At 43.8% G+C, this 20,104-nt stretch overlaps 1 protein-coding gene across 9 annotated transcripts in view; it reads left to right on the top strand.

Annotated features, from left to right (window-relative positions):
- LOC138742745 (IgGFc-binding protein-like) overlaps nucleotides 1–20,104 on the top strand; it is a 105,630-nt gene that overhangs the window by 11,459 nt on the left and 74,067 nt on the right. For 2 of the 9 annotated variants that reach the window (XM_069897565.1, XM_069897569.1), the window contains 3 exons: nucleotides 1,746–1,849; nucleotides 5,191–5,340; nucleotides 14,473–14,560. In XM_069897565.1, the coding sequence (XP_069753666.1) occupies nucleotides 5,266–5,340; nucleotides 14,473–14,560 (163 nt within the window). In that variant the 5' untranslated portion in view covers nucleotides 1,746–1,849; nucleotides 5,191–5,265. Of the gene's footprint in view, nucleotides 1–1,308; nucleotides 1,362–1,745; nucleotides 1,850–5,190; nucleotides 5,341–10,251; nucleotides 10,515–14,472; nucleotides 14,561–20,104 lie in introns of those variants that run through there. The other 7 variants (XM_069897563.1, XM_069897571.1, XM_069897564.1 and 4 more) reach the window with 5 other exon arrangements.

Here is a 20,104-nt window from a genome sequence, read left to right as displayed (position 1 = left end):
TGCAGTAGGTTTGGAGAGGAGACTGCCTTCTCTGAAGGACACTTGGTCCACTGTTTGATGTCGGTCCATTAGTTTCACAAGCACCATTAATGTTACTGGAAATAAAACAAAATCCTTCAGGTGCAAGGAATTAAAAAGTAAAACAGATTTGGGAATAGCTGAAATGAAAGGTTTTTAATTGCAGAGAATTGGGAAGAGAGGAGAGAACAACATGGATTTCTGGAATTGGTTCTCTCGTGCCCCTCTCTTGCCCTTTCTCTGCATCCTCTTATCTCTAACAATTTCCAGTACAGATTTAAAAAAATAGCTGTTTCCCTCAACATAGAAGCCACATTAGAACCCTAACCCTAACCCTCTGAGAATATCAACTAATTTTCTTTCATGATTGATGCCATTTTCTTGAAGTGCATTTAAATTCCCCAGTTGCCAAGGTAGGATTATTCTGGGACTGCGAGCCCAAGGACAGAAACACGATGGTATAATTACTGCTAATTTGGGATCTAATGCAGAGAGTAAGATATTATATTTTAAATCCTGAATAAACTGAAGGACACAATCATGCCTTGAAGCACCTGTAAAAATGATCTGATATTAATCCTCCAAGCTGAAAAGCAGGATCAAGGTCAGGTGAAGTAGTTCACAATTTAACATAAGTCCCAAACCAGGGTGTGGTGTGCTGTTGGACAGAATCAGACACACACAAGGTAAAGACCGTACAACAGGCTTTAATCCACAAAGACTTCCACAGAGCCAGGATGGCTGTAGCTGCAATAACTCTGAGAGAGACTTTGGAGGCCGGCACAGGCTTATATCCTGGAGGGTGATTGACACCCAACCAGGTGGGGCTTGATCCATTCAGGTCAACTGATTGACAGCTGGCCAGGTGTTGTCCTGTCCGCCTTACACTCCTGCAAGTACAGAGGTTGCCCCCTGCAGTAGGCCAGTGGTGTAACACCACACAGGGAAGGGGTAAAATTGATATCAACACAAGGGCAACAGAGTGGTGTAGTTGGTGGAGCCACTGCCTCACAGCACCAGAGGCCTGAGTTTGATCCTTACCCCTGGTGCCGTCTGCATGGTGTTTGCACCTTCTTCCTATGACTGCATGAGCTTTTCAAGGTGCTCCTGTTTCCTCCCACATACCAAAGATGGGCAGTTTGGCAGGTTTTTTCATTGTTTTAAGTAGCCCCTAGTGTGTAGCGAGTGGCTTGGTGGGAGGGGGGGGGGGAGGGGGAGGTGAATAATATAGAATTAGTGTTAACGAGTGATTGATGAGGTCAATGAGCTGAAGGGTCTGTTTCCATGCAGTAGATTTCTAATGGCCAATGCATCAGTCACTTCTGAGTGAAAACACGTCCATGGTAAGTATTTTGGAGGCTGAGATCATCAAGGTTATTTCCCTGTATTATGTAACCTGATAGTTAAGACATTTACTCAGGTGAGTAAATCAGTAATGCTTTTATTGACAGACTTTGGGATGAAGTGATTTAATTTGTAGAATACTTCCTCATACGCCAAGAATGTTCCTCTAACCCCGAGAAGGAAACACTGGCTTCTTGCCTCTTTGTCTGGCATCTTTCAGTCCTCTGCCTCTGTCTGTCATGCTTCACCCCTGCCTAGTGAGCCAATCCTGTGTGGGTCTCCTGCCTCACCTCCCCTATACTGTCCACTTTAGATTTCAGATTTATTGTCAGAGTGCATCCACGACTTCACATGCAGAACCCTGAGATTCTTTTTTCCTGCAGACCAAGAAGAAATACAAAAACAACTACTCTGAAAATAAATAAAGAAATGAAAACAAACTGTCTGTGCAATGCAGAGAGGGGAAAAAAATCAACGTAGTGCAAAAGTAAGAGTCCATAAATGAGCCCCTTATTGAGTTTGTTATTGAGGAGTCTGATGGTGGAGGGGGAGCAGGTGTTTCTGAACCTGGGGGTCTTCTGGCACTGATACCTCTATCCTGATGGCAGCAGCGAGATCAGAGCATGTGCTGGGTGGTGTGGATCCTTGATGATTGCTGCTGCTCTCCGACGGCAGTTTTCCCTGTAGATGTTCTCGATGGTGTGTAGGGTTTTGCCCGTCATGTCCTGGGGTGTGTACACTACCTTTTGCAGGGCTTTCCACTCAGGGATATTGGTGTCTTCATAGCAGGTCACGATGCAGCCAGTCAGTATAATTTCCACAACACATCTGTAGAAATTTGCCAGGGTGTCTGATGTCATATCATACCTCCTCAAACTCCTGAGGAAGAAGAGGTGTTGATGTGCTTTCTTCATGATGCCATTAGTGTGTTGGGTCCAAGAAAGATCCTCTGAGAAAGTGAGTCCCAAGATCTTACCCTCTCTACCTCTGATCCCCCAATGATCACTGGATCGTACACCTCTGGTTTTCCATACCTGAAGTCAACAATCAGCTCCTTAGTTTTGGTGACATTGAGTGCAAGGTTGTTGGTGCACGATTCAGCCAAGTTTTCATTCTCCCTCCTGTAGGCTGACTCTCAACCCTTTTTATACAACCCACTACCGTGGCATTGTCAGTGAATTGGTAGATGGTGTTGTTGTACCGAGATGGTCATAGCTGTAAAGTGAGTAGAGCAGGGGGCTAAGAAGGTGTCCGGGACTGGTGGAGATTGTGGAGATGTTCTTACCAATCCTCAGATTGTGGTCTGGAGGTAGGGAAATCAAGGATCCAATTACACAGTGGGGCATTGAGTCCCAGGTCTTGGAGTTTACTGATCAGTTTTGATGGTGTTAAAAGCAAAACTGTAGTTTACACTGCTTCTGATCTAACTTTCCCCAGTAAAGGGGTTCAGCTCGATCATTCTTTTTGACTTGGCCTACTGAGTTCCTCCAGCCGATTGTGTTTGGCTTCAGATTCCAGCATCTGCAGTCTTCTGTGTGTCTCCAGGACACCGTACTCATTTGTCCTCCCACTCCACCCAAGGACAACAGTGTAAATCACTGCCAGGGTGTTCCAGCTGGTCACCTGATTCCCAACCAATAGGCTGGTATTTCTGAAGCCATGCGAGAGCACAGCTTGATCCAGAATAGGTAAATGAGGAATGGGGATAAAAACACACAGTCATGTCAATGAGCCAGGAGACATATTAAGAGTCCAAACTCCCTTCTCATTAATGTCAGGGTTACAGGTTTGTCTTTGGTTTACTTTTGTCAGAGTACGGATATAATTGGCAAGTTTGGTATTTATTAGCTACAGCTAATTGAGAAGGGGATGGTGAGCTGCTTTCTTGAACCTCAGCTGTCCTGGTGTAAGGTTGTCAATTAGCTTATTGGATTGGTCACACACCCACCGTCTGAAACATTTGCTCCCTTCACCTTTCTTGCACAATGGCTGCAGAGCTTGCATTTTGGAAAACATTCAATTAACCATTGAGCTGACTCTAATGTATATCCAAAACCTACAACCCCTACCACCAAAACAACTTAAGAAATAGGAACAGGAGTTGGCCATCTGTCCCATCGAGCCTGCTCCGCCATTCAATGAGATCATGGCTCATCTCCAACTACCTGGTTTTTCCCACATTCCTTAATTCCCTTACTATGTAAAGGATTGGGCAGCAGCTACTCACATGCTACAGGTTCCCTAAAATTTACACACCATCATGATATATTACTGGTCTTATTGTTCGGCTGGAACAGGCCTTTCAGCCCTCCAAGACTATGTTGTCCTTTTGGCCCATCAACACCAATTTCATTTGCCTGCATGAGGACTGTACCCTACTCCTTGCCTAGTTAAGTGCCTGTTTCAATGCCTTGTGAACAGAGTGGTTGTAGCTGATTCCATCATCTCTGGCAGTGAATTCCAGTTATCACCCAATGTCTGCATGAAAAAAACCTAACCCTTAGATTTCCTTTGAACTATTTCAAGAAGACTCCAACTCAGAGTTGAATTTTATCTTTTATCTTTTATCTTTGATAGCCAGATGTGCAATTCTGATTAAATGGAAAGACATTACTCTACCTTCACAGACACACAATGGTTAAATGGTAACATGTCTTATCTAAGCTTAGAAAAAAATTAAATATGCTTTCAAAGATTCAGAATGAACTTTTAAAAGACATTTTAAAAGCCCATTTATGGACAAATACCATAATCTGAAGAGTTAGGCTAGTTAAAGTGCTTTGGTGCTGTGCTGTCTGGTTCCAGGTTGATGTCACTTGATTTGCACGTGTCATTGTTCAACCTTCCTTAGTGGTTGGGGTTTTCATCAATTGTGGCGGGGGGGGGGGGAGCTTTTTTTCAGTTAGTTTAGGTTTCCTTGTTTTTCTTCTTTTTTACAATGGATAATATAACAGATAATAGCTTTGCTCAACCATGAATAATAAAACTTTTGATAAAAATTCTTACAGAATGAGAAGAGAACAAAAGATAATTGTATATCTTTTATTTTCCAAAAAAAAGAAATTTATAATTTATTCGAAAATAACTTATAATTTTATTTTTCCTTTCTTTCTCTTTCTTTTGGGTTGGTTTTTCTCTTTTGATGTTATATTTTACTACACTACCACCAATGTACCTTGATCCTTTGAATTATGTTCATATTTGAAATCTTTTTCCTATATTTTTTTAATGTAGTGCCCATTTAGAATTGTATTGTTCAATTGTTTATAAATACCAATAAAAATAGTTTAAAAAGAAAGATTTCCTTAGAAACTCCGCATCTTGCTTGCCTTTGACACCCCTATCATGGATAAAAGATTTGGACCCTATTACTTCACTTGTCATGTTTAAAAGACATTTAGACAGGTACACAAATTGGAAAGGTTTAGAGAGACTAGGCTAATTTCAACAAATGGGACTCATTCAGGTAGACAACTTGGTCAGCACAGACAAGTTGGGCCAAAAGGCTGTTTCTATGACCCTTCCTCCATTAATAGACCTATGTTCTCTTGTTGATCATGTTTCATTTTAATTTAGATACAGCACAATAACAGGCCCTACCAGGCCCATGAGCCCGAACCACCCCAATACCCTCATGTGACCGCTTAATCTACTATCCCTGTATATCTTTGGAACATGGGGGGGAAACTGGAGCATCCAGAGAAGACCCACACGGTCACAGGGGGAGACTCGTGGCAGAGAGTAGAGGATTCGGAACCGGGCCATTGGTGCTGTTGAGCTGCCCACTGTGCTCTTGTTGATTGTATTCTCTGTTTCTGTTTTCTCCAGATTATATAACAAAATGTGATTTCAATAACAATACAAAACCATTTTGTGACTGGATCCAGCCTTGTGACGGTGACGATGGAGAATGGATTAGGGCCAAACATGCTACGCCAACATTGGGAACTGGTCCAGAGAAAGATTATCCAAATGGAGGTGAGATCCTTCAGCATCTTGATCTCTAGTTAAAGATTTATTCATATGTACACACGAAGGTCTTTAAGTTCCTGGACCCACTTCAGAACTATGTGCTTTAAATTATTGTAGAGCTCGTTGAAAGAATCAAAGACTTGTTGATCCAAACCAAGGCTTTTATTAGCAAAAGGCAGGAGCTCTTCACAGGTGCTGACCAGTCCGGAATGATCCGACCTGGCTAGGGACACAACCCTTTAAGGCCCAGACAGTAGGCATGGCTTAGCTCTCAGCCAATCGCTGTAAGCACAGTCTAGATACTGTAACTATATACATTATATACATTGGTGATAGATCTGTACTATCACAATTATATCATTCCTCCTTTATCATTCCAGCATTAAATAAGGTCGTGCATTCTTTTTCTCTCACTGATGCTGTTTGTTCCTCCAGCAGATTGTGTTTAACTTCAGAATCTCCCAACTACAGTCTCCTATAGTTAAGGTTGTCTGGTCAGTGAGTGAATGGGAGCAGTTAGAGGGTAAAAGCACCGATTGTGGGAGTTGCAACAAACCAGAGCAGAGGGAAACACGAAAGTCTGTAGACACTGTGACTGTATTAAGGAAGGGCTCAAGCCCGAAATATCGGTAATATATTTTTACCTCTTGTGGCTGCTGCGAGGCCAGTTGAGTTCCTTCAGCATTTCTGTGTTTTAAAAGCTTGGGCTGATGAAGAACAGCAGACCAGGCACACCTCTACTCCCACAGAGAGACAAAAAAGGAAGAAAAGGGTAAAAAAAAACTAGATGAGCCAATATTACAGATGGACCACTGATGCAGAGCAAGAAATCAAGTTATCTGAAGTTATAGAACTCCAATATTGGCCAGCAGGCTGCAATGTGTTCAGATAGTAAAACAGGTGCTGTTCCATGAACTTGCAATGGGCCTCTCTGAGACAGACCAGGAATGACATAGGTAGAATGGTGATGAAGAAGGCATTTGGCATGCTTCATTGGTCAGGGCACTGAGTACAGGAACTGGGATGTCATGTACATGGCTTCAGTGAAAGCACACCGAGGATTATATCTAGTTCTGGTCCAATCTTTACCTCCTATGGATGCTGTGAGACCTGCTGAATTCCTCCAGCATCTGTGTTTTTACTGCAGACTTTTCTTTCACCCCTAGTTCTGGTCACCCAGCTACAGGCAAGATACCATTAACTGAAAAGGTTGCAGAAAAGATTCACAACAATATAACCAGGATGAGCTGGCTTGAATGATAAGAAGTGGTTGGAGAGGCTGGCACTTTAGTACCCGGGGCTGAAGGGGGATCTTACAAAGGTTTATATAATCATAAGGGCATGAATAAGGTAAATAGTCACATTTTTTTCAGGATGAAATCTAAAACTTGAGGAAACAATTTTAAGATGAGAGGTGAAAGAGTTAAAAATAATCTGAGTAGCAGCTTCTTCGCACAGAGGGTGGTGGATACGAGCCTACCAGAGGAAGTGGTGGAGGTGGGGGTAATTGTAATGCTTAAAGGCAGTTTCATGGATAGGAAAGGTTGAGTGGGATATGGGCTGATTTCAGCCAATTGGGACTAGCTTGGGTGCCCAACTCGGATCAAGAAACAATCAGTGGGCCGAGCAGCACCAGAGAATGGTGAACATTTCAGGCCGGTACGCTTCATCAAGATGCTAGATCAACATGAACAGGTTGCTGTTAACATTTATGCCTCGATGAGGACACAAAACAAAAGCTCAGAGAAGGAGTGAAACGGAGATTTAAAATAGCAGGCAACAGGAAGCTCAGTCAGCCCTGTGGACAGAATGTAGGAGATTGACAAAGCGATGGGCCAATCAGCATTGGTTTCTCCACTGTAGAGAAGACTAATCTTTGACCATTGAAGGCAGTTCAGTGGATTAAAAAAAGTGAAATTGAATAACTCCTTCATCTGGAAACCATTTGGGTCCCAGGATGGTGGGAAGGGAAGTGGTGAATGATGAGGTGTTGCATTGTCCGTTGTTGTAAGGCAAAGCGTCATTAAGGGAGGAAGGGTATTGGTGGAAATGGAAGAATGGACTGGGGCATCACAAAGGGAGTGTGCAGTTCCTTGGGAGAGAGTGTTATGAAGGGCGAGTGGTTGGTGGCAACAAGAGAATGGACCATGGAGCTACAAAGATCTTAAAATATAGGACCAGAAGTAGGACATTTGGCCTGTCAAGTCCATTCTGCCATTCCATCATAAGTTGATTTGTTCAGCCCCATCCCCTGCCTTCTCCCCATAACCTTTGATATATTGATTATTCCAGATGCCTATCAATTCCTGCCTTAAACACACCCACTGCCGCCCCTGATAGTAAATTCTAGTGGTTCACCACTCTCTGGCCAAAGAAATTCCTCTGGCATCTCTATTTTAAATGGGTGCCCACCAATTCTGAAGCTGTGTATTCTTGTCCTTGACTCCACTACATGGGAAACAACTTTACCAAATCTACTCTGTCCAGGAAACAGTCCCTGCAAAATATTGGAAGGCAAGGAAAGGAAACAGAATGCCTGGTATTGGAAGGTGGTAGAATTTGCAGTGAATAATATGTTGAATGTGGAAGCTGGTGGGGTGCAAGGTGAGGACCAGAGGAACTCTATAACTGTTCTTAAAGCAGAGAAGAGGGGTAATAGGAGAGGCTTAGGAGATGGATGTGATACGGGTCAGATACAGCAATGAGCTCTCTGAACCCTTCTCCATTAACAATGGCGTGAAGCAAGGCTGTGTTCTCGCACCAACCCTCTTTTCAATCTTCTTCAGCATGATGCTGAACCAAGCCATGAAAGACCCCAACAATGAAGACGCTGTTTACATCCGGTACCGCACGGATGGCAGTCTCTTCAATCTGAGGCGCCTGCAAGCTCACACCAAGACACAAGAGAAACTTGTCCGTGAACTACTCTTTGCAGATGATGCCGCTTTAGTTGCCCATTCAGAGCCAGCTCTTCAGCGCTTGACGTCCTGCTTTGCGGAAACTGCCAAAATGTTTGGCCTGGAAGTCAGCCTGAAGAAAACTGAGGTCCTCCATCAGCCAGCTCCCCACCATGACTACCAGCCCCCCCACATCTCCATCGGGCACACAAAACTCAAAACGGTCAACCAGTTTACCTATCTCGGCTGCACCATTTCATCAGATGCAAGGATCGACAATGAGATAGACAACAGACTCGCCAAGGCAAATAGCGCCTTTGGAAGACTACACAAAAGAGTCTGGAAAAACAACCAACTGAAAAACCTCACAAAGATAAGCGTATACAGAGCCGTTGTCATACCCACACTCCTGTTCGGCTCCGAATCATGGGTCCTCTACCGGCACCACCTACGGCTCCTAGAACGCTTCCACCAGCGTTGTCTCCGCTCCATCCTCAACATCCATTGGAGCGCTCACACCCCTAACGTCGAGGTACTCGAGATGGCAGAGGTCGACAGCATCGAGTCCACGCTGCTGAAGATCCAGCTGCGCTGGATGGGTCACGTCTCCAGAATGGAGGACCATCGCCTTCCCAAGATTGTATTATATGGCGAGCTCTCCACTGGCCACCGTGACAGAGGTGCACCAAAGAAAAGGTACAAGGACTGCCTAAAGAAATCTCTTGGTGCCTGCCACATTGACCACCGCCAGTGGGCTGATAACGCCTCAAACTGTGCATCTTGGCGCCTCACAGTTTGGCGGGCAGCAGCCTCCTTTGAAGAAGACCGCAGAGCCCACCTCACTGACAAAAGGCAAAGGAGGAAAAACCCAACACCCAACCCCAACCAACCAATTTTCCCTTGCAACCGCTGCAATCGTGTCTGCCTGTCCCGCATCGGACTGGTCAGCCACAAACGAGCCTGCAGCTGACGTGGACTTTTTACCCCCTCCATAAATCTTCGTCCGCGAAGCCAAGCCAAAGAAAAAAGAAAGAAAGAATGTTAACAATGGTAAAGGGGAAGCCATAGTTCAGGATAGAAAGAAGATGGTTCAGGGGCATCTGTATGGAAAGTCTGATCATCGGAGGACAGACACAGAAGAACTGGGAGAATGGAACAGTAGGCAGGGTGGGACGAAGAGTGATCGAGATAGCTCTGGGAGTTTGAAGGCTTGTGATAAATTTGAATAACTCTCTTATCTCCTAACATTGAGACAGAGAGATTGAGTAAAGGAAGGAAAAATTCAGAGTTTTAAGATGAGGCGCACAATGACAATTCAGCCTTCCTTTAATATTTAACGGGTGTAGGTCACGATCATGACCCATGATCTTCCTACTCAAAGAGCAGTAAATTATCAGATTCCTGTTAGTATCTGTTCATAGGAAGGTGGCGTCATTGGCAATGCTGGCATTTATTCTTCATTCCTATTTGCCCCTGAACTGAGGAGGCAGTTAGAGTAAAATACTTTCAAGATTCAAGATTCTTTTTTTGTAATAAAACAGATGTAATATTACACCAAATTGCATTTAGTCTGCTGTAACGCAAACAAAGATTTGCAATCAGCAGAAATTGCCTGGCAGCTCTTACAGTCAGAGAAGGAGAAGCAAAAGAGAGTCACTTGAGTGTCCATGGATTTGCCTCCAGCCTCTTGCAGCCACATAGACTTCAGTCCAAACTATTGGCAACCTGAGCACCAGATCCAACCCTCCAACATGGTAAGGAAGCCTTCAGCACCCAAGGCCCCCTGGGGCTTTTCACGCCCTGGGCACGCTCTCACATCCTGGTTCCAATACCTAGTACCCCTTCAGCCAGTCTTGAGCCCGTCTCCAGCAGTCTACTGTCCAGTGTGAGTTAAATCATGAAATGGTTTTCTAATCCCTGGCCTTTCGATATCTGAGGCAAGTTGACTGTTCAAATTCTGGACCTCTGAGCAAGCTTTTAATCTTCTATTCCACTGTTTCTGCCATGTTTAAACTCACAGGTGGTTACTTCCTATATCAAGAAGCCAGCAATTTTGTTCCAATGGATGTTATCAGATTGGAGAGTCAGGAATTCACCGTATCTGGGGAAATATGCATCGACTTCTGGTATCACATGTTGGGATCTGAGACCCAAAATGAACTTAAGGTGGTGATTAAGAACAATTTGACAGAAGGAGAAGTCTGGCAAGTAAAAGGCAACCAGGGATCATCCTGGTTGTATGGATCACGCACAGTTCATTTTTCAACAAACTCCAACATAATGGTAATTTCATTGCTTAAACTTGAAATCAACATGTTCCATGTTATGTATGTGGTTCTAACAAGTTTAGGGTCTTGGTTTTCTCAATGGACTATTGTGGAGAGAGAAACAGAGCTAACATGGGGCAGCACAGTTGACGTAGTGGTTAGTGCAAGGCCTTTATAGCACCTGGGTTTGAATCCCATGCTCTCTGTAAGGAGTTTGTACATTCTCCCCTTGTCTGCATCAGTTTTCCCTGGGGGCTCCGGTTTCCTTCCACTGTTAAAAACATACCGGGGGTTGTAAGTTAATTGGGTGTAAATTGGACTCATGGGCCGAAAAGGCCTGTTACAATGCTGTATGTCTAAATTTTGATTATTTGGAGTTTAAATTATTTAAATTTAAAATTTAATAATTTCAGGTAATTATCTTTTGTCCATTCTAAAAGTTAAAAATGACCTATAACAACTATTCCGAACTAAATGAGGAGTGATACACTTTGGATGGTCAAATAAGGGTAGGCCATGGAAGGTCAGTTACGTCCAAGGGAGTGCTGAACAGAGAGAACTTGGTCAACGTCCAAATAGCCCCGAAGGTGGCAACACCGGCAGAGAAAGCATATGGGATACCAGCTCTCAGAAGCTGAGGCATTGGATATTAGCTGAAAAGTTATGATACTGTCCAGAAATATTGGTGAAGAATATTGTGGCCTGTTTTGCTTGACATAGCATAAAAAAGGGCATGATTACACTGGAAATGATGGAGATGAGAGTCACCAAGAGAATGACTGAGAGGTTGTTTTGTTGAGCACCTCAGTTCTGTCCATCGCAGCAGCGTGGTTCTCCCAGTGGCCACCCACTTCAATCCCCACCCCATTCCCTTGCTGACGTGTCTATCAGATTGAGACCACCCGCAAATTGGATGAACAACACCTCATCTTCTGTCTGGCACCTCCAACCAGATGGCATCAATATTGACTTCTCCAGTTTCTGTTAACCTCCCCATTCCCTTCTTCCTCCTGTCATCTTTCACCAGCATGCGCCTTTTCTCTCTTTCCCCCCCCCCCACCTCTGTCTCCTTTCACAGAGACAATTAATTCTCACCTTTCCTCTTTTCATATCTAATTGATACCTCTTGGCCATTGGCCTGGACTGCTCCCCCTGCCATTCTTCTCTCTTCATTCAGATGCCTTCCTGTTTTTTTAATCATTCCTGAGGAAGGGCTCAGGCCCGAAAAGTCGGTAATATATTTTTACCTCCTATGGACGCAATGAGACCGGTTGAGTTCCTTCAGTATTTCTGTGTGCTTTTACTACAATCATAGCGTCCTCTCACCAAAAAATTGCTCGGAATGTCTCACTTGAGATGAAAAACTGGAGAGCCTATGCTTGTTTTCCTTAGAGCAAAGGCTGAGGGAAGGGATGGGGGAAAACTGAACATACACCAACTACAATTGTATATATTAAATTACCACAATTTTCCAAAACAGAAAATAATAAATATACAAGGATAGATATGTAAATATTTATAACTGCAGTTAGTGCAAGAAAAAAAAGTAATGTTTTGGTCATTCAGACAGATCTTTTGGTGGTCCCGGAGTAGTTTATGGTTTGGTTTAGGGTCGTATGGGAAGGTTCAAGAGCCTGATAGGTGTGGGGGGTGTTGGTTATCAGACTTCTGTACCTTCTGCCAGAAGGTAGCTGTGCTAACAGTGACAGGAATTCTTTATGATATTGGTTGCCTTCTTGAGGCAGTGTCCCACAGAGTTTTCAATGGACGGGAGGGTGAAGCCCATGATAGACTTGGCCAAGTTTGCCACTTCCTGCAAACTTGTGCTTTTCTGGACACTTGAATTTCCAAACCAGGCTGTGATACAGTCAGTAGACTTTCCACAGTGCAACTTTGGAAGTTTGATTAAGTATTCAATGACACACCAAATCTCCTCAGACTCCTTAGGAAGTCAAGGTATATTGATTAAGATACACAAAATTATGAGGTGAAAAAAATAGCTTACACAGAAGTAAACTTTCCCCTATTGTGGAGGATTCTGCAACCAGAGTGTGCAGATTTAAAAGAGTAAGAGGTGGAATTTATTTTACACCAAAGGATGGTTAGTTTGTAATGCATTGACTTAAAGGCTGGTGGTTGAAGCATTTGAGAAGTATATAACCAAAGATTTCAATTGCTAAATTCTTGAAACAAATGAACCAAGGGCTGATATATAGAGTGGGTGGCATGGACATGGTGGGTCAAGGGGGCAATTTCCTTTGCTGCATGACTCTACGAACTCTGTTTCTCTCTCTTCATAGATACTGTGTGATCGGTTTCAGATAGTACCTGTGTTACATCACCTTCTCTTTCAGGAATGAAGTTGGAAAATACTGATGCACAGAAATTGGGAACTGGGTTGGACTGAGAAATTGGGTGGAAGAAAATGGGAAGTGTGTACCCAAATCAGCAATTTATACCAGGTCAATTTTTAAATGCAGCTATGAATCTGATAAATTTTACTTACCCAACCGTATTAAAGTACATGAGATCAGCAGGAAAACAGAAAAATGTTGGAAATATTCAATGCAGCCATAGACAAAGAATCACAAAAAAATAGGGAATGTGGTGGAGAAAAAAGATTTCAAGAAAATTACTGGGAGAATGAGACTGCTCTGTGAGCTGCTTTACACAATGGGATAAAGTGGCCATTTTCTATGCCCTAAGAAAATATGGAAATGTTTCAGGCTGATGACACCATCAGAGGCAGCTGGTAGACCAGCCATGATCTCGCTGAGTGGTGGGAATGGGCTCTAGGTTTGGTGGTCTTTTCTTGAGTTCTAGGAGATAGACTTTTTAGAAGTTCATGTCACTAATTCCTCAGCTAAACATCAAGATTTCTTATATCAATTGCCTGAACTTTAGTTTAAATTTGTGCTATTGGAAACAGAGGGAGAAGCAAACATGTTTCTGTACTGTATAGTTAGCCATGACTCAGTGGGCACGTTTCCCAACTCTGTGTTGGTGGTTCTGGGTTCGTGTTCCAGTGAATAGACTTGAGCACCAAAATTCAGCTCAACGTTTCCAGTTAAACAAGGAAATCTACAAATGCTGGAGTCAAATGCAATATACAAATGTGATTGAGAAACACAACATATCACGCAACATCGATTGGAAGTAAAAAGGGTAACCAATGTTTCAGACTTGGCTCCTCATCATGAATGACGTTATTTCAACAATTTCAGTGCTTGATTGATGAATGTTTTGCAATAAAAGATGTGTCTTTCAGATGCTGTTAAATGCAGACTTCATTTAATCTCTCATGGATGTGAAATAGCTCACAGCAGTATTTCAAAGAACACTTCTCTCTAGTCCATTGTGTTCACTCAAGAATATTGCAGCAAACATTGAGAAGCTGGAGGAACTCAGGGAATCAAGCAGCATCTGTGGAGAGAAATAATCATCCAATAATTCAGGTCGGGACTCTTTATCGAGAGTAAAGTAGGGAGAAGTGATCAAGGGGAGAAATCATGGAGGGTGGAAGAGGCTGGAGAGGGGCTGAGGTAATATGGTATTGGACAGGGTTGAAAGGTGTAACCATTTATACGTATGGATGGTGCCTGACCTGCTGAGTTTCTCCAGCTTCTATTGTTTGCCTCTGTAGTTTTTGTATTTCTCTGTTGTTCCACTACATCTTGTGTTTAACCACACCTTTTGAGTTCTTTCAATGTTCACACTGTAATGCTTGCACTTCAAAAATGTTTAATTGGGTGGAAAGCAGTTGGACACTGCAAAACATCCTCAGAATTGCAGTCTAAAGAATTGTATCTATGATCACTGATAATACCCTTGGCCAGCAGTTGTGCCCCTGTCAACATAGTCTGCATTAATGATGAGCTCACTATCCCAATATAATCCATCATCCTTTCAACATGGGTTACATATATCATTGGTTCGCATCTTGAACAGATTCTTGGCTTTGTTTAAAACTCTAGGTAATTTTCGAGGCTATCCGTGGGCAGACTCACAATGGTGACACAGCCATCGATAACATCGCCGTCCGAAGGGGAAGTTGCAGCAAAGGTAAAATTAAATATAAAAGTTTCTACTCTCTTTTTTTCATTGCCCTTAAGATTCCTTGTAGCAGAATTCCATTAGTGGAGTCAAAATCATCTGATCTCTCTGTTGCAACAAGGGTCAGATTGCTAGTTTGGAGACATTTGCAAAGTGTGGATGTGGCATTATCAGGGATGGAGCACAAGGACGAGCTCATTGGATCTGCTCCCACCTCCAGTGTCGCTGTCCTCATCGTCGGCTGCTTTCAGGGTCTCTGCTTTCTAAGTCTGGCAATTTCAGGGTCTTGCCATTGTCCATCCAATTCCTGATCTCAGACTCAGCTGTATTTGCATCAAGCTCTGTAAATCAAACCAAACATTTCATTGCATCACTGAATATATACAGTGTTGGGAATAAAAGCAACTGAATCTTTGGTAAACGACTTGATTTAATGACACAACTAGAGTATTGTTTAAAGGTGTGAAAACAGTTCATGGAAAGTACTTTCCATAATGAACAAAATATATCTGCTGATAAAATTTGTACGGGCAAATGTTGGAAATCTGCGATCATGCACTTTGTAGAAATGCAGACTCTTTTTAAAATGGGGAGCAAATTGAAAATACCCAGATGCAAAGGGACCTGGGAATCCTCGTGCAGGTCGGCCTGAAGGTAAACACAGGTTGAATTGGTGGTGAAGAAGGCAAATGTGATGCTGGCGTTCATTTCAAGAGAAATAGAATAGAAGAGCAGGGATGTGATGCTGAGGCTTTATAAAGGCCCTGGTGAGACCTCACATGGGGTATTGTGAGCTGAGTTGTATGCTTCCTTTAAGAAAGGATGTGCTGATGTTAGAGAGGGCTCAGAGGAGTAATGCTGGGAATGGAAGATTTGTCATATGAGGAGTGTTTGATGGTTCAACCTGAACTCATTGGAATTTAGAAGAATGAGGGGGGATCTCATTGAAGCATTTCCAGTACTGAAAGGCAAGGATAGAGTAGATGTAGATTGGTTGTTTCCCACAGTGGGAGAGTCTAGGACAAGAGGGCACAACTTCAGGATTGAAAGCTGTCCACTTAAAACAGAGATGCAGAGGAATTTCTTTAGCCAAAGGGTGGTAAATCTGGGGAATTTGTTGACACAGGCACTGTTGGCGTCCAGGGCATTGGGTGTATTCAGGGCAAAGATCCCATCACTGAAGGGCAGAGAGGCAGCTTGGTTATCGTCGTCGCAGGAAGTGAGTGTGGGAGTGTTGCAATAAATTCCTGAGGGACCTAGTGTTGCCTCAGGTTGGTGGGGTGATTGGTGGTTCTGTTTTTTGTGGTTACAGTCAGCAGGGGTGCATATATACTTTAAATGCTCATTGCAGCAGGGATAAATCAAGGAATAATTGTAAGAAAAGCAAAAACTTAAGAAGCAGCACCTTCCAGTATTCAGTTCAATCCCAAACAATCATAAAGCTTGGCGTGGTGTTTTTTTTCTTTAACGTTATAATGAAACAATGTTGAGTGAAACGACATTATTCAACGACTTACCGTATCTCAAAAGTGAAGTTAGAGTGATCATTATTCCCAAAATTCTCCCCCTCTCAAACTTCAATCACCTAGCCAGGCTCATTTGCCAGTCCAAGGTCTCGTATGGCCCCCTTCCTGGTTAGGTTATCAATATGCTGCTTCAACAAACTGTCCTGGATACATTTAACAAATTCTAAGCTTCTGGCAATAAAAATGCCCCAGTCGATGGTGGGGAAATTAAAGTCTCCGACTATTGCAACTCTGTTGATTTTGTAACTTTCCAGAATCTAACTACATACCTGTTCCTCCATCTCCTGGTGACCACTGGGAGGCCTATCAGAGTAATTGCCCCTTCATTTCTGACCTCTACCTACATGGCCTGAGTAGATGAGCCCACCATTATCGCCTGAGTAGATGAGCCCACCATTATCGCCTGAGTAGATGAGCCCACCATTATCGCCTGAGTAGATGAGCCCACCATTATAACCTGAGTAGATGAGCCCACCATTATCGCCTGAGTAGATGAGCCCACCATTATAACCTGAGTGTAGCTGTGACACTCTCCTTGATCAGCAATACTACATTTTCACCCCTTTTACCCCCTTTTCCATCCCATCTAAAACACCGAAACCTAAGAACCTAAGCTATAAATCCCATCTTTCTTGCAGCCATGTCTCTCTTACAGCCACAAAATAAACAATTCCAAGTAGCAATCCGGGTTCTAAATTCATCTGCCTTACCCACAACACTCCTTGCAGGACAATATACACAGTGGATGGATGTAGTAGTGAGGGACAAAGAGGAAAATTGGGGTAGCATTTGGTGTAGCAGTTAGCGCAATGTTGTTACGGCACCAGTGATTGGGACCGGGGTTCGAATCCTGCACTGTCTGTGAGAAGTTGTCTGTGTGGGTTTTCACTGGGTGCTTCAGTTTCCTCCCATTGCGCAAAACGTACCAGCAATCGGGTGTAATTGGGCGGCATACTCATTGGTCAGAAAGGCCTGTTACCATGCTGTATGTCTTAATTTCAAAATTATAAATTTACATTTAGTTGATGTAACATTGGAGCTCATGTATCCTCATGCAAGGGACAGAATAGTTGTATTGTGTTCAAGACATTGAACTTAACAGGTTCAGATATGAACCACTGATCCTGAAGCACAAGTTTGAATCCCACCATGGCAGCAGACAATCTTAAAGTCAATTAATTATATGAACGGTTTTCCCCCCAGAAAGCTCGTACCAGTGGTAATAAGCACAAAACATCAAGTTGTTTTATATAAGATAAACATGTCCTTTCATTAATCAGCTTGAGGGAATGAATTCTACCATTCTCTCTTGGTGTGGCTTCCATGTGACTCCAGGCTCATTAACATGATTGGCTCCTCACTGCATCCTCCAGTTCAGCCATTCTCAATGGGGGCCATATGCACATTTAAGTGGAGGCACTTAAAGATTAAAATATTAAATTTTTAATTTTTTTTGTGTAATAGAGAAGTACGGAAGAAACCAAGTAAATGCAACTGTTTCACAGGGAAGGGGAACCATAAACTCTGAGCAGTTCTAAGGGGCCATAGTCAAAAAAAGATTGAGAATGGTTGCTCCAGGTAAAGGTAATTGGGTACTAACGATATTCAGCATTTCCAACAGCACCCGCAACTTTCTCTCGTACTGTAAGGGGCGCTGGGCAATACTAATGGCAGCTCTTTGTTGGCCTTGCGGCAGGTAAAAATATATCATGAGTGGTACATTTTTAATGTATTATTCAATGTCAGTAAAAGAAACTGTGAAACTTGAAATGACAGTATTAGTCCAAGATTTATCTTCACTGAAGCCGTGAACTGTCACTTGTCAGTTGCATTGGTGCTGATGGTGAGGACTCGCTGTCACATGGCTACTGCATTGGTGCTGACGGTGAGGACTCGCTGTCACACGGCTACAGCATTGGCGCTGACCTGAGGACTCGCTGTTGCGTGGCTACTGCATTGGTGCTGACCGTGAGGATTCGCTTTTGTGTGGCTACTGCATTGGTGCTGACCGCGCTGACTCACTGTCATGTGGCTACTGCATTGGTGCATCAATGGACTGCTGCATTGGAACCTTTGACCTGTGAACTCACTGTACCTGCACTGGGGCATTGATGTTTTGAGCTCGCTGTGGCCTGGTGACTGCACTGACAGGACGTACTCACTGTCACCTGACTGTACCAATTGGAACATGTCTCTATGCCCAGGGCGCCACCTGAACTCTCCCATCCCTTCCCCCGAGGAACCTCCAATCCCCAAACTCCAGCCACCGTCACTGCAGCTCCTTACACCATCTGCCTGGTCGTCCTCTTCTCCTCCCTCTCACCTCCTTACCATGCATCGGCGTTGCACTTGCTTGCATTCCGCTCACCCATTGATCCCCCATCCATTGGTCCCACCCATTTGATAGTCTCATCTAATCCTAAACTGGTCTTCCCTGTCACTCCACCGCTTCTACGACCAATGTCAGCGCCCCACCAGCCCACCATTGGTCTGGCCTACCCTTTGGATCCCACCCACCCATTGGTCTCACCCAATCCTAAACTTCTCTTCACAGTCACTCCCTGCCTGTGTCAGCACGCATCCAACTTTCTCATTGGTCCCGCCAAACTATTGGTACCGTCCATTCATTAGTCACACCCAATCCTAAACTGATCCTGCCTGTCACTCACTCGCTTCTCCCTCCCTGTGTCAGCGCGCGACCGCTGCTGTCCATTGGGCACCAACTCAGCCACATGGGCAATCACCCTTTGACCTGGCCACTGTCTCTCAGCATTCGACCCAATGCTCCTCACCCTGCTGCCATTGCTGGCCTTCCTCCCTGCATCTGCCATCTTCCCCCAGGCCACCCACCTCAGGTTGAATTCCCCTCTGTGCTTCAACCCTCACCCAACCTATCCCTGCCTGACCCAACTTACCCTTGGCTCAATGGGCTGTATAGCCTATTTTTTTGAGATCTTTGCTTCACCCACTCCCATTCCTTGAGACTTTGCACTGTTTTATGCTAGGTGGGTGACCTTTGATGTCCTGCCATCTCAGCTGCTCACATGATCAATGTTGCCCAAACCTTCTCATGATGCTTCTCAGATGTGGGCACATGGAAATACTCTTGCAGAGATCAACTGTGTACCAAGGAAAAATATCTATTCCCTGGAGCGCAGAAGAATGAGGGGAGATTTGATGGAGGTGTTTAAAATTATGAGGGGGGTAGACGGTAAAACTAGATAAGTTTTTTCCACTGAAGGTAGGTGAGATACAAACCAGAGGACATGAATTACAAGTGAAAGGAGAAAAGTGTAGGGGGAACTTCTAAACACAGAGAGTAGTGTGGGGGTGTGGAAAGAGCTGCCAGCTGAGGTGGTGAATGCAGGCTTAGTGTGAACATTTAAGAGGAATTTGGACACGTCCATGGATGGGAGAGGTATGGAGGGCTATGGACTGGGTGCAGGTCAGTGGGACGACACAGAATAATAGTTCAGCACAGATTAGAAGGGCTCAAGGGTTTGTTTTTGGGCTGCAATGCTCTATCTACAAAAAAGTGTAAGGAGCCAAGGTGAATATTTAAAAGATTTGGACGACAACAAATGTTGGCTTCACTCCTTCACATCTTAGAGGTGAGCCACCACAGGAAACAGATGATGGATCCCAAAGGCTTTTCAATCTAAAGATGCCAGCTGGAAGGAAAGTACCTATATTTTTATTTATTCAATTTATTGTCATGTCATAAAGACAGTGCAATATTATACGGAGTTTTCTTTCATCTGCTGTGAGGCAGATTGATTTGCCATTGGCAGAAATTGCCTGAAGCGCCTCACAGAAAAAGAAGTAAGAGAGTTCCCTCCAGAGTCGCTGAGTGTCTGTGGACTCGCCTCCAACATTCCCACAGCACCCGCGGCCTCACAGAGTCAAGTCCAAACCATCAGTGGCCTGAGATCCAGATCCTAACATTCGACACAATCAGGTAACTTTCAGCATTCTTTGCACCCTCTCGTATCTTGGTTCCGATATCTGGTGCCCAGTATCCAGCAGT

Source organism: Narcine bancroftii, chromosome 9 (assembly GCF_036971445.1).
Source record: "Narcine bancroftii isolate sNarBan1 chromosome 9, sNarBan1.hap1, whole genome shotgun sequence".
Lineage (NCBI taxonomy): Eukaryota > Metazoa > Chordata > Chondrichthyes > Torpediniformes > Narcinidae > Narcine > Narcine bancroftii.
The sequence above is the reverse complement of the archived record's forward strand: the minus strand, read 5'-3'. Positions and strand labels throughout refer to the sequence as shown.